The following is a 13436-nucleotide window of genomic DNA, read 5'->3' on the forward strand; positions in this document are numbered from 1 at the left end:
TTAAGGAGCAAGCACAGCTGTCACATATATCACCGTCTCTGGAGAGATTTTAAACATCCCATAGATTTGATAATGGTGTAGGCGTAGTTCGTAGTTCGATATATTATTATAACTAAAGTTAATGCAAGTGGATCGGAGCCAGGAGATTGCCATTGCCAATGTGCCAATCTTGAGCTCCTGGTTTCGCTGGAAACCGAGACCTGCGTGCTGTGCTGGATGAAGATTGAGCGTAGCACATAATAATTAATGGCGGAACTTGGAACTTGATCAAATAGATGGGAAGGAGATTTGAATCTGAGGGACATAAAACATCATATGAATCTTTAAAAGTCAAATGTACAATTCATGCACAAATAAACAAAGGAATTAATACATAAAAAAAGGAAGAAGACATTTATTCATTCATGGCTTATAATGGATGAACTCAAATTCGAACAGTTTAAATCAAATCTAGATCTAACTAGACATAATGATCTTAATTAAGAGCAGTTTCAAATTAAGTTACGCTCAAACAAGAGACAACTTAAAGGTAAAATAACTAACTCAAGATTGAGTTCAACTTGATCGGTTGACAAATAATAACATTGATGAAAAAAAAAGTGACAAATTGTTAAAAAAGAAAATGCATCATTCTAAAAAAATGAGTTACTGAAAAAAAAAACTACGAAGAGATAAGCAATTCAGTATAACAATAATGATAGGCCATTAATCTCAAGCCAAAAATGAATTCAAGCGCTTCATGAAACTTGAAAAGAATATGACATTGAATAAATCAAATTGACATGTAGCTGCATACCACTCTGAAATATAAATATACGATGCCAACTCCCACTTTTGAGGATCTGATAATAATAATAATGGAAAGGCATGCAAAGGTTTGCTCCATTGTCAAAGCTAAGCTACCTAAAATAAAGGGCATCATTGAGGATTGAGGTGGCATGACTATTGATAATTTGATACACCCATTAAGAAATCCTTCAAGAATTAGCTAACTTGAATTATTTGTGCGAAATGACTCAATTCATTATTGTAAACAAAGCCTAAGGGGTTAAGAATGGTCAATTGACCCAATTTAATCTTAAAAAATTACTTATATGTAAACCATTTGAAAGGCTAAAAACATATAAAATTCTAACAATAAAATTATGTGTACTCATTTTTGGTACATAATTTATATACGCAAATGAGGTATTATCATGTAATTGGATGTTTTTTTATCATATGATGATACATGTTTTAAAATCACTTAATTACATGATGACACATCATTATATACATGAATTATATATCAAAAATAAGTATACATAATATTGCTCAAATTCTAAACCCTTCGAAAGGATTTCAAAAAACTAAAAAAAGATGAATTTTGTTCGCTTCACCGTTTCGAAGTATCCAACAGCTAGAAAATCATAACATTTTAACATTATCAGTACTATTCATCTGATGAAGCCCCCTGCATATGACTCCCTTATATTTTATTATTATTTTTAATTTTGACTCTTCTGTGTTTTGTTCAGATTCCTCCCTGTTTTGCTTAACCCAGTTGAATAAATGTTAGGTCTGCGTTTGACTAAAGTAAAGTCCTGTAGATTAGAATTGAAGACATGGATACTTGGCAACCAGACATGACAGATAGGCTTGGAAGACGTTGTCCTGAAAAACTACCAAGTAATTACGAAATTCGAGATAAGGTTTCCAAATAAGCAAGAGATTTCTTTGGGAGAAATGACGTTGGCATGCATGAAAGTCGAAATTCAACCACAATTGGAGGTAGATTCATACTGAATTAATTTAATTTAAATTCATAATTAAGTTAGTTTATCTTTTCCAATTATATTATATATCTTTTTCAATAATATTATTTATTTTATTAACTAATATTATTTATTTTATCAATATCCAATAAATTCAAACTGGATATTAATTATAAATTCGAATAAAACTAATTCACTTATAATCATAAATTTTTTTAGAATTCACAAAGATCAATCGATAATTAATAAAATTATATATATATATTGAGTATATAAATATATACATATTTAATACATATTATTTTATAATTTAATATTATTAATTAAAAATATAATAATATTTAATTATATAATAATATATATAATATGAATTCAAAATAAACATATGTAAAATTGCCGACTGCAATATTGTGAATTGGCATCGATGGGGACATTGAGTCAGTTCACGTGGAGCGTTGGCATAGATAAGAAGGTATCTTCTTCAACGTAGGGAGATAGTGACTTTATTGATTTGATTTAAATCTATCCTAATATTGCATGATGAATAAAAGCTCATCTTATCAAAGGTATTTTAATAAAATCATATATATATAATTTTTAGTATATAATTAGATATATATATTATTTATCATTATATAAATTATTGATCTTAAATTTAAAATAAATATTTACTTAATCACATGATAATACATATTTTATATATCAAATTTATGCTAAAAAAAATTTACACTTAACATTATTCAAGATATTTATACTGAAATGCCTAATCTTTTCAATTTCAGTTTAATAGACGTCTAAGCTCAGGGGGAAACTACAATTAGAAGTGGGAGTTAACTCTCATGTTCAACCGTTGCCAGGCATTAGTCACAGGGGCCAGTTATTCTTTTAACTTCGTATGGTTTAAACCTGAAATATCACATGAAGCCTGAAATTTTAAAATGAATCGAGCCTAAACACTATATAATAACCCTGCCCAAATCTCAAAGTCGGGTTTAGACAAACCGAACAAGATCCATCAGACTCACAGGCCTGTCTGTTGATAACACTGCATCATGGATTGGGATGTCAGACCGGCAAAAACATCTGATGGGCCAAAACTTTGGCCCAAATGAACAGCCAGGTTGAAACCGCAGTCAGTTTGCATGCGGTAGGTGACGTTGTCACATTTACAGATGCCACGTGTGGATTTGCAACACGTCTTCCTGAATGAACGCGAGGAGTTAGCAAGCAAGCAGTATAAATGTTCAGCTTGTCTAAGGATGAGTGCAAGGTAAACAATGGAAAGGGACGGCGACAGGAGGACAGAAGAAGAGGGAAACCAACACCACCAACCACCAAATATTTAACCGATGAAACCGCTGACCCGTGAAGCCTACGGCGGCGGAATGTACGGAAATGAACCGGGAGATGAGAAAAAACCAGTAAAGCCTCCAGCCAGTGAAACCCAAAGTGCTGATGGGCCAGTTGGTGCTGGCATCAAGCCCAAACACCAACCTCCACCACCTTCATCAGTTGACCGTGATGTTGATATCACCGGGCAATCTTACATTCAGTAAATCATAACCGTCCGTAGTTACATCAGAACATCTCTCTGATATTTCTAATATATGGTTGTATTAGTACTGGTTACTTCTTCTCAGTGGTAATTATTAATAATTTATTTTTGGGTATTTAACTGTATATTAAAAAATATATATGTATAATTTTATTGGAAGTTAAATTAATTTTTAATCAAGTTTTAGTTTTAATTTGTTAATTTTGAGCAAATTTTAAATAGAATTCAAGTTAATCTTTGAATTAAGAATTGAATTTGTATTAATAAACAAGTCGAATTTCAAGGTTGAGGATTTTGAGTTTAAATCTCTATTTCACAAATCAAGTTGAATTTGAGTATAAATTTGTTTAATCTGATAATTTCAAGTTGATTTTGAATTAAATTTATTTTATAAATGGGTCTTAAGTCGTTCTCGGTTTAAATTGAAGTCAACCGCTGGTGTGTGCCTTTGGTTTGAGTGGGATAAACTTTAATCACGATGTAGGTGAGTGCTTAGAATAAGAAATGATAACACCGACCATAGCAATGTGAAAGCAATAGCGTAGTGCGTTGAATAATTGGAGCTCAAAGGACTATTTCCCACCCAAAGTAGGATTATTTCCCACTCAAAGGATCATTTAATTTTGAAAATTTTATTTATCTAACGAAACTCTACTCCTTTTAATTTTTTTTTAAATATTAAAAACTAACAATTTTTCTTATAAATCAAGTTTTAAAAAATGATATTTCCCTCATATGATTTAGCTTTTAAACTCTAGTGATCGCTCCCTCATGATCTCTTTGTCCGATCAACAATTCTAAACCCAATAGGAGACAATGTTTCATCGGGGAAGATGATTTTGTCTTCCCTCTCATCTTTTCTAAAAAATACGAGATTTCTTGTTTTTATTTGATCTCGTCTTAGTGTCATCAAAGAGAAATGAGACATCGAAAGATATTCATTGTCGGTTATAATGTTAGATTTGATGTTAAAGATTTGAAAACTATACTCTAAGAGGAAAACATCATTTTTTAAAATTTGAATTAGAGAAAAACTTTTAGTTTTAAAAGTTTAAGAGAGAAAATTAGATTAAAATTCAGTTTATTTTTAATATTATAAAAATAATAATTATTTTCTTCCTAAAACCATTAATTTTAACTGTTTGTAGACGAATATTTAAGATTTTTAAAAAATAAGAAATAAAATCTTGAAAAAATAAAATACTTTGGATGGGAATAAATCCTTTGGCCAATTATAAGCATTAAAATAGTTCAAAATTATCTATTAATTAAATTGAAATGGTATTTAAACTGATATTTATTAATATTGATTATTGATTTAAATTGATATTAATTAATATTGATTATTGATTTAAGAATATAATAAAGTCAGTTTTTTCACTCAAATGGATGGATAAAATATAATAAAATAGATTAATATTTCAAAAATCACCAAATGACACTTTAAAATTTGATTTGATTAATTAATATTTCAAAAATAACCAATTCAAGTTTCGTTCATGTTTTTTTTTTTTTTAAACTAAAAACATGGTTTGGTTTAAAATAATGTTAAACTGGATTATTGGTTAACTACTTTTTAACTCCACCACTAACATATATATTATAATTGAATTGCTTCCCATTTCAGTAAAGGTGAACAAAGTATTTTCCACTCGTCACCATTTCAATAAAGGTGAACAACCGTTTCCCACCTGTTTTCATGTCTCTGACACTGTTGATCTCCTACTTTAAAATCAACATTTTCTTAACTGTCGTGAAATTTTAAATATTAATTTGAATAATTAAATATATTTTTAATCATTTATAAAATATATATTATTATAAAATTAATATTATTAAAATATAAATAAATTATAATTTTCACTTAAACTTTTAATTTCAATTTAAATAACTACAAAAATAAATTTACAAAATTTATATCAACAACACTTTAAAATCACACAAATTATATCATTTTTCAATTAGAATAACACGAAAACCAAAATGATACGCTTTAAGCTTTCGACTAAAATTGAATTATACATTGATACAATCCAGATGACATTTTCCGTAGATGAATTTTTAATTTATTTTTATAAAATTAATCTTATTTTTTTTAAGATAAAGTTGTATTTCGCTCCGGTATACATTAAAAATACTAAAAGGTATATTGGTATAAAATGAACAACTAAATTTCTGATAAACTCCAAAACACCCCTATAGTTATCACTTTTCACGAAAGATCCTCATGGTCTCTAAGCTCCTAACCCAAGCGCACATATGTCCTCCGGCGGCGGAGCCTCCCAGCTGAAAACCCGTTTCTTCATCGCGTTGAAATCATCAATACATTCTTTCTTTTTCAACTCTGCAAATCTTTTCCTCACGGACGCAAATCTATTCCCACCAACATTATCAAAAATCTTCTCCCAACCTCTCTCCCACTCGCCACGGGCGTTACACAACGCAAGGCTCCCGTTCTCCCAATCCGTCCAGCTCCATCCTTTATTGAGCGATCGCATTACAGCCGCCACGCACTGGCCTTGACAAGCGGCTGTGCACGGTCTGCACTTGGCCCCACTCAATGGACCCGGACTCGACAGCGCAGCCACGGGCACGCCATACCGATACGGCGGGAACGCGTATCTCCTATCCGTTACGATACAAAACGGAACCCGTTTTCTGACGTAAGGCACACGTTGGGTGGTGAGTTGGGCTTTGAATGCAGTCTCCGAGTTGAGTTGCTGAAACCCGGCTGTGTCAAGTTTAGGGATAAGAGAGAGGCGTGCGAGTGCAACTCTTGAGGTGTTCAAATCGCCAATCCCGAGTCGGTCGTTGATTCCACCGTAGTCAGATCCGGGTGGGACAAGGTATCGACCCGGAATAAAATTCACGGGTCCCAACGGGGCGTTCCAGTATCCGTCAACTCGGGTTCGGACTATCCAATCGTATGTGAATTTTTTCCTTTTTTGATACGCCTCGATCATTTGTAGGCATCCTTCTACCAAATTGAAGTATTGCAGCAGACCCTACAATGGCCCCCACAAAAAAAAAAAAGACAAAAAGTTAATCGACAATTACCAACCCATTAAAAAACACCTGGCTCCTATCAGTGTCATAAATCGTCCACGACCCGACGAGCCCACAAGTTTGACCGGGTGTGATTATTCAACAAAGACAGGAGGACTTTTTTCATAAATAAAAAAACCTTGGGCCATTTCAATAAATTCAAAAAATTGAAAATGAAAGTTCACACTGCACACTTCAAAGTCATCTTTAGGTGCATAATTTTTCCAGCCCAACAACCAAAATAATCCTGACAGGAAATAATCTGAAATCGGTTTAAAATGTTAATATCTTGAACTCGAACTCTTTTAAGTTGAAAATCAAACTGAAATTTTAATTTGAATTCGATTTGAATAAACTGAATGTAGATTTTCAAATTCAGCCCTAATTGCACGTAAATAGAAAAAGCATACGTCGCAAAGTAGGGTTGTAAGAATGCAGAACACAACCGCCACGTATTTTCTGATATTTTCCAAAAATTAAAAAAAAATACTGACTTTTTAAAATTAATATTTGAATTTGTTAATTTTCTAGGGAGGGAAAAATGTAAAAACCTGGATGCCATTAGGTGAGTTGGAGGCGGTGAGTACTCGGACTTGAGATTGAGTCTCATTCAGGGGTTTGGGTTTGAAGATTCGAACCGATGCCAGTCTGGGCGCCAGCTTCAACAATGAAAACTTGTAAGCATTTTTATCCATCGGACTGTGCAAAAACAGGTCGGCGTTCGGATAGACTTGGAGAACATTTTCCACTATCGACGGTCCAGTGAGTTCGAACCTTCTGGCTCCACCCACCAAACACACAGCCATTCTCGACCGAAGCAACTCATCTTTCCGCTGAGCCACAGCCGATTTACTCCGATTCTGCACCCCACTAGGCGGCGAATTCACGACATCGTATGAATTAAAACTGGGGAAGGTATGGTTGAAAATAAAATATCGGAGAGAAGAAGACGAGTCGATAGATGTAGAAGATAAAGAAAAAAACACGATAACAGATAAAGAAGGGATTATCAACAAAAGGAGACGCCAATCAAGATCCGAAACCCATCTGGTAATCTGCATGGTGGCTTTTCGTGGACTCTTTAGCATCTCTTTCGTATCTTTGTCGACTTGTTGTTCGACGAAGCTGTTTGGATCTCGGGTTTCGGTTCGGGTTTGGGTTCACCCATAAAAATATATTGATAAAAGTCGAGAGATCGATGTTAGGAGACAGAGAAAGCAAGACGAAGACTCAGCTTTTGGGTTCTGTAGTTGTGAAGCGTCTTTTAGCATGAGGAGATGGAGGTTAGCTGTTAATTACGAAACTGTTTGGCTTCGATTTTCAGAATTTCTGTAAATTTTATGCTTATGCTTTACCTTCTAGCGTGCAGAACTTGTACTCAACCAATCTTTATCCTCTGTGAGCCGAATTTGATCGGGCCTTTAACGATTTTCCTCCTCAATGTTTCAGTAAAGTAAGACACACCCAAGCCTTTGACAAAGTAACAAGTGCACCCAAACAGTTGGATCGCTTTCTTATAAAGTGGCTTGTGTCAAGTGGTATAATGTATTATTTTCCAAATTTTAATGTTTTTGGCTAATTGTCATTCCACTAAAAATGTGGTCAACTTCAATTAATTAATTGTATTGGAAAAAAAAATCTTCAGACAAATATTTTTTATTGGAAACATTCCGCAATTATTGTAAACTTCTTTAGAAAATAGAATATGCATAATTGCGATCAATCATATATTACAAAAATTAGGTATGAATTGGACCACAAAGAACCTCCAAGTCAATCTATGCAGGTAGTATCCGATTGGGAAGGAAGATTCAAATTTGACATTGATAAAAATAAATTTGTTATATTAATTGGTTCAGTCATTATGTTTTATTTGAATAAACTGAATTTCAATTAGGATAATTGTAATTTAGGTTCAAATTGAATCTTTTAAAAATTTAATAAATTATCATAAAATTGTTGCTGTATTCTTTTTTTTTTTTACCGATAATTTCTTTTCTTCTCTCTCATTTACTAGAACTTTTCTTTTTTATTTTTTTGGAGCTTTCGACAAATTTTCAACACCTTTATTATCAATTTGAATGAACTCAAGTTAAACCTTTTATATTCTAATCGAGTTTGAATTAATTTATATTTATGTTTAATTTAATTCAAATTAGTCTTTTATAAATAAGATTATATTTTATATGAGTTAAATTAGAATAGAATTTAATTTGAGATACACTCAAATATAAAAAAAAAGAATTTAAAAATCAAACTTAATTTGAAAATAAATTTATTTTAAATTTATAGTAACTAAATAAGATTAATGTTTAAATTAACTTAAACTATTCATTTGATGCAACTCAAATGGCCTTTCCCTACAAAGTCATTTACAATTTCATTAGCGTGGAATTTTGTATTGACTTGACGGAATTACGCGCACGTAAGAGGTAATCACTAATCACTAATCACTTATCACGCCGGATGATGGATTGAAGATGTCAATTTCAAGTTTGAAGACTGACTTTTGCGTCCGGATGGGTCTTCAGTCAACTGGCCCAAGCTAGCAGGACCATTTTGATGGGCCGTCGTCATCAGTACCCATCCATCCTAAAGGGCATTAAAAGGCCCAAAATTTATATTAATCAGAAGTGAATATGAACCATATAGAATAAACGTTGGGAAAGAAATATACATAAAAATGGAAAACCCCAAATTAACCTTTTTTTTTCCCCTAAATATAAAAATAGAAAAGTTAAATTTAAAAATCAAAGTTAATTTGGTAGCTAGTTAACGCCTTGGCTTAGTTGGATATCGGCACCTGGAAGTGTAACAATGCAAGGAGGATCATCTGGCATTGGCTATGGTCTCAAATATCAGGTTCGTGTTTAATCGCTTTGTAGAGCAGTAAACCCTAATTTCGAAAATAGAGTAAATTTATTTATATCTGCTCACAGGCTAGATGCATATCGGATGTTAAAGCTGACACAGATCACACGAGCTTCCTCACTGGAACTCTCAGTCTCAAAGAAGAAAACGAGGTTTCGATATTATAATTTTTTATTACAAATTTTGTATTTCCAAACCTAGTAAAGATATTTGGTAATTGGATCTAATAAATTTGGAGTTTACCAGGTGCATTTGCTTAGGCTTTCGTCAGGTGGAACTGAACTCATATGCGAGGGTCTGTTCTCGCATCCTAACGAGATCTGGGACCTTGGTTCTTGCCCATTCGATCAACGCATTTTCTCAACTGTCTTCTCCTCTGGTAACTGATTGATTGATTTGTGTTATCTTTTCTCTCATTTGCAATTCTAGATAGAGAAGGATTGACTATGATTAGCATGTCGTTGAAAAGGCGAATCATACGGAGCAGCAATATGGCAAATCCCGGAATTGTATGGTCAGTTAAATTCACCTCAGCTGGAACGAATTGCCGTGCTTGATGCACATGTTGGTAAGATTAATTGGTGAGTTTATTATCCTTAACTATCCACATTGTTTTTTTAATAGTATGTTTTGACTATCACATTGTAACATTTCCTTCTGTATTGTATAAATATATGATTGGTCGTTTTTATTTGGAGTGGATTTTCTTTCTGAGTGGGGCATATATTTCATTTCCTTGACAGTATTCTTTGGTGGCCATCTGGAAGACATGATAAGTTGATTAGCATTGATGATGAAAATCTTTTCTTGTGGAGCTTAGACTGCTCAAAAAAGGCTGCTCAGGTATAACTTCTACTGCGATTCAAATATTGATTTCGAGTTTTGGTTTAGTTTGGAATTTAATGATGTATTATATTTGAAGACATTGCCACCTTTGGTACTCACTGAGACTGACTTACTGCTTTATTCCTTTTTTTTTTTTTTTTTTTTTGGTGCTTGTGGAGCCTAATGTGAAATTTTATGTTTGAAGACAGTAGAAAGCAATATTACACTAGTTGCTGTAGAGGCATTCACTCTACATCACATCATCAATAATGCTTATGAAATCATGTGCTGATACTTATTCAGATATTCTTTTGGAAATCAAGGTACAATCTAAAGAGTCATCTGGTATGCTGCACTACTTATCTGGTGGGGCATGGGATCCACATGATGCAAATTCTGTTGCAGCTACTTGTGACTCATCAGTCCAGTTTTGGGATTTACGGACAATGAAGTATGTTATCTTTCCATACCTTTATTTTTCCTAAATATTGATTTTATTAATTAATGGGTATGTCCATATAGTTTCTTTTAGGCAAGTTCCTGCATCTTTAATGAAAATACTAATGCATGCCAATAATTCTACATGGTTGCCAAATGATGTTGAAGAGCTTATACTTCCATACTTATATTATCATTTTCTGATAAACAAGAAATCTTCCAACTAGTAAGATTTCTTTTTTTGATATGTTTACAAATATTTTTGAGTTCTAAGATTCTCTTTTTGTTTGGATCAATTTAAAGTGGTATTTTGTTGTCTAATGTTTCTTCTTTATATAATGCATGTATATCAGTCAAGGTTTAACTGTGCCTAACCGCAGAACAATATAATTTCAGGAAGACAAATTCAATTGAGCATGCTCATGTCCGCAATGTGGACTTTGATACAAAGAAGAAGCATATACTTGTAAGATTGCTGCTTTGAATGTCCCTAAGTCCATTCAGTTGTTATCATTGTGAATTTGTTAGTAAAATAAAAACTAAATTTTGGGCAAATTATTAGCTTTATAAAAAACACAAAGATTTAAAGGAACAAAGGACATATTTTAGTTGTAATGGAGAACATAATAATGCCTAATATTACTTGCTTGATCATATTTCTTCTTGATAATCCTTGTAGATGCCTGCTATTGCTCTTATAAAGAGGCTAATTTAAAAAAGTGAAACTATGTGCACTAATAATGATTATTGATTTGTGTACTCACAATGACATAACACCTAATCATTTGGTGACACACCATTGTTATTATACAAATGAGTACTTATTGTTAGTGAACGTAGTATTACTCTTTTTTTAACCGTTGTTTATACCTCTCTTTTCAATGGGAAGCTTAGAAACTGCTGCTTCTCCCTCTTTGCATAATAATGCTGCTACTGCTGCTATAGGTCACTGCAGCAGATGAATATGGGATACACATATGGGATCTTAGAAAGCTGAAGGTACCTATCCAAGAGCTCCCTGGACATACACACTGGTATTACATTTGTTTACTTAACAGCTGTGTCTCCTTTTAATCATTCTCATGCATTGGAAAAATCCTACTTACAATATGCATCTTTCAATGAGTAAGGGATAAAGTTATTTCATACACAACTTCTGATTTTTCATTCAGTTTGTCCCTTGTAAATCGGATTCATATTCCAGTTCTAGTAATTTGTTGTAACGTGTTTGAAAACTTTGGCAGGACATGGGCTGTCAGCTGTAATCCTGAATATGACGGGCTCTTATTGGTTTCGCTCTCTCATCTCTCTCAATTATCTTCTTTTATCACACCATTAACAAAAGTGGTGGAAAGCTTCATTGTTCTTTTGGTCAAAACTTAAAGGGGGCAAAAGGATCTTAATTTACTTATTTTAGTTCATTACCATTTATCATCTGTATCATTCAATCATAACTAACATGGCACTACCGTGGTTAAGCTCAATTTTTAGAGACATTATATCTTCTGGTGATCGTGATTAAATCAATGAAACAAAGTTTTGTGTTTAATTTTGAAGTTATTTAAGCATATTTAAACTACTGCAGAGTGCTGGAACAGACTCAACTGTCAATTTGTGGTTGGCTTCCCTGTCTAGCAGTGGTGATGAGCCATCTGAAAGGTTCTTTATTTTGGGCTTTGTATTACAGTTTTTTTTGTTGATCTTATTCCCTTGTTTGATTCTTCGGGTTATATTGATTTATATTGTGTTTTTGACAGCTCATTTGAATTACCAACTCAAAGGGCCAATCCATTACTTAATTCATATAGTGACTACGAAGACAGCGTATATGGTAACTGCTGCAAACCTCTGGTTTTGTATGCTCTGTAAATCTTAAACTTAATTTGACTATTTTGAATGTAACCACAGGTCTTGCTTGGAGTTCTCGTGAACCTTGGATTTTCGCATCTCTGTCATATGATGGGAGGGTAAGACATTAATGATCTTTGATAGCAAGAGAGCATAATGTTTTGAAGATTTATTTCCTGAAACATGAAACAAAGAATTGGCATTGTGTTTCGTAGCCCTTTAAGATATCGTGGTCCTAGCCTATACCTTACATTCAGTTGATTTGAAATTTCTTTGTGCCAATGCATCATGATCTCATGCTTCAAAGCTTTCCTTAATTTAGGCTGCTCATCTCTTTCTGTTGGGTTGCTTCACTTGCAAATGTAGGCATTTGTTGTCTATTTGTGATAATTCAATATTTTTTTCTTCCTTTGTTTGTTTCAATAACTGCTTAACAAATTTGATAGGTAGTGCTTGTTGTTACCTGCGTGATGTGGGTTAGGCAAGTAAATGGAAAAGAGTGATTGCAACTAAATTTTTTGCAAAATTTCATGGACTCTTATCATTCTTAATGCAATACAGGTTGTTGTGGAATCAGTGAAGCCTTTCCTTTCTAAAATATGAAGTTCTTCTGAACCTGGTTGGCCATCTTCATCCCTCATGCGGTTGATTTCCATTGTTTAAGATATCAGAGAGAATTTCATTGACGAATGAGTTCAATATCAGCAACTGATACTTGGTATGATGGAACAGGGAAGAGGGTAATACCTAAACAGGAATTTCCATGAACAACTTAACGTTTTGAAAATGGATTACTTAGTGTTTTCTACTCTGTGTGAATGATAATATTTGGAGATTGTGGTTGAGCTAACATTTCAAACTGTTTTCAAGGTTTGTACCTGTCATCAAACTTCACTGTCTAACATACTGTATCATCCTCCTCCTGTGTCAGATATATTATTCTGTAAGTTCAACCATTTTGATTATAATAAATTACTCCTGTTGTTGTTGGAATGTACAACTAGAGCTTAGTAATACAATTCATTGAGTCCCCTGTTTCAAATGATCTGTTGAAAACCTTTTAGCTCTTTGTTATCTAATTTAGGAGTTTGGTTGAGCTC

The 13436-nt window shown here is 33.1% G+C and overlaps 3 protein-coding genes across 4 annotated transcripts; 2 read left to right on the plus strand and 1 right to left on the minus strand.

Annotated features, from left to right (window-relative positions):
- Positions 1–2982: 2982 nt before the first annotated feature.
- Positions 2983–3424, plus strand: LOC123230135. The gene is given in 1 exon segment (XM_044656266.1): positions 2983–3424. A coding segment is annotated over 1 exon segment (279 nt). The 5' UTR covers positions 2983–3031; the 3' UTR covers positions 3311–3424.
- Positions 3425–5283: 1859 nt separating this feature from the next.
- Positions 5284–7793, minus strand: LOC123230218. The gene is made up of 2 exons (XM_044656385.1): positions 6906–7793; positions 5284–6314 (listed from the first exon to the last, which is right to left on the minus strand). Exons 1-2 carry the CDS (start codon positions 7440–7442, stop codon positions 5544–5546), a joined length of 1308 nt encoding a protein of 435 aa, XP_044512320.1. The 5' UTR covers positions 7443–7793; the 3' UTR covers positions 5284–5543.
- Positions 7794–9059: 1266 nt separating this feature from the next.
- Positions 9060–13333, plus strand: LOC123230221 (WD repeat-containing protein DWA2). 2 transcript variants are annotated; one of them, XM_044656387.1, is made up of 13 exons: positions 9060–9216; positions 9294–9377; positions 9472–9604; positions 9695–9806; positions 9969–10068; positions 10374–10501; positions 10885–10954; positions 11434–11522; positions 11733–11778; positions 12074–12147; positions 12246–12319; positions 12397–12455; positions 12898–13333. In XM_044656387.1, the coding sequence occupies exons 1-13, from the start codon at positions 9172–9174 to the stop codon at positions 12937–12939; spliced, it is 1056 nt and encodes a 351-aa protein (XP_044512322.1). In that variant the 5' UTR covers positions 9060–9171; the 3' UTR covers positions 12940–13333. The 2 variants fall into 2 exon arrangements, with proteins under 2 accessions (XP_044512322.1, XP_044512323.1); XM_044656388.1 differs by lacking the exon at positions 11733–11778 and having other exon boundaries at positions 11434–11487.
- Positions 13334–13436: the final 103 nt, after the last annotated feature.

This window comes from Mangifera indica, chromosome 11 (genome assembly GCF_011075055.1).
Source record: "Mangifera indica cultivar Alphonso chromosome 11, CATAS_Mindica_2.1, whole genome shotgun sequence".
NCBI lineage: Eukaryota > Viridiplantae > Streptophyta > Magnoliopsida > Sapindales > Anacardiaceae > Mangifera > Mangifera indica.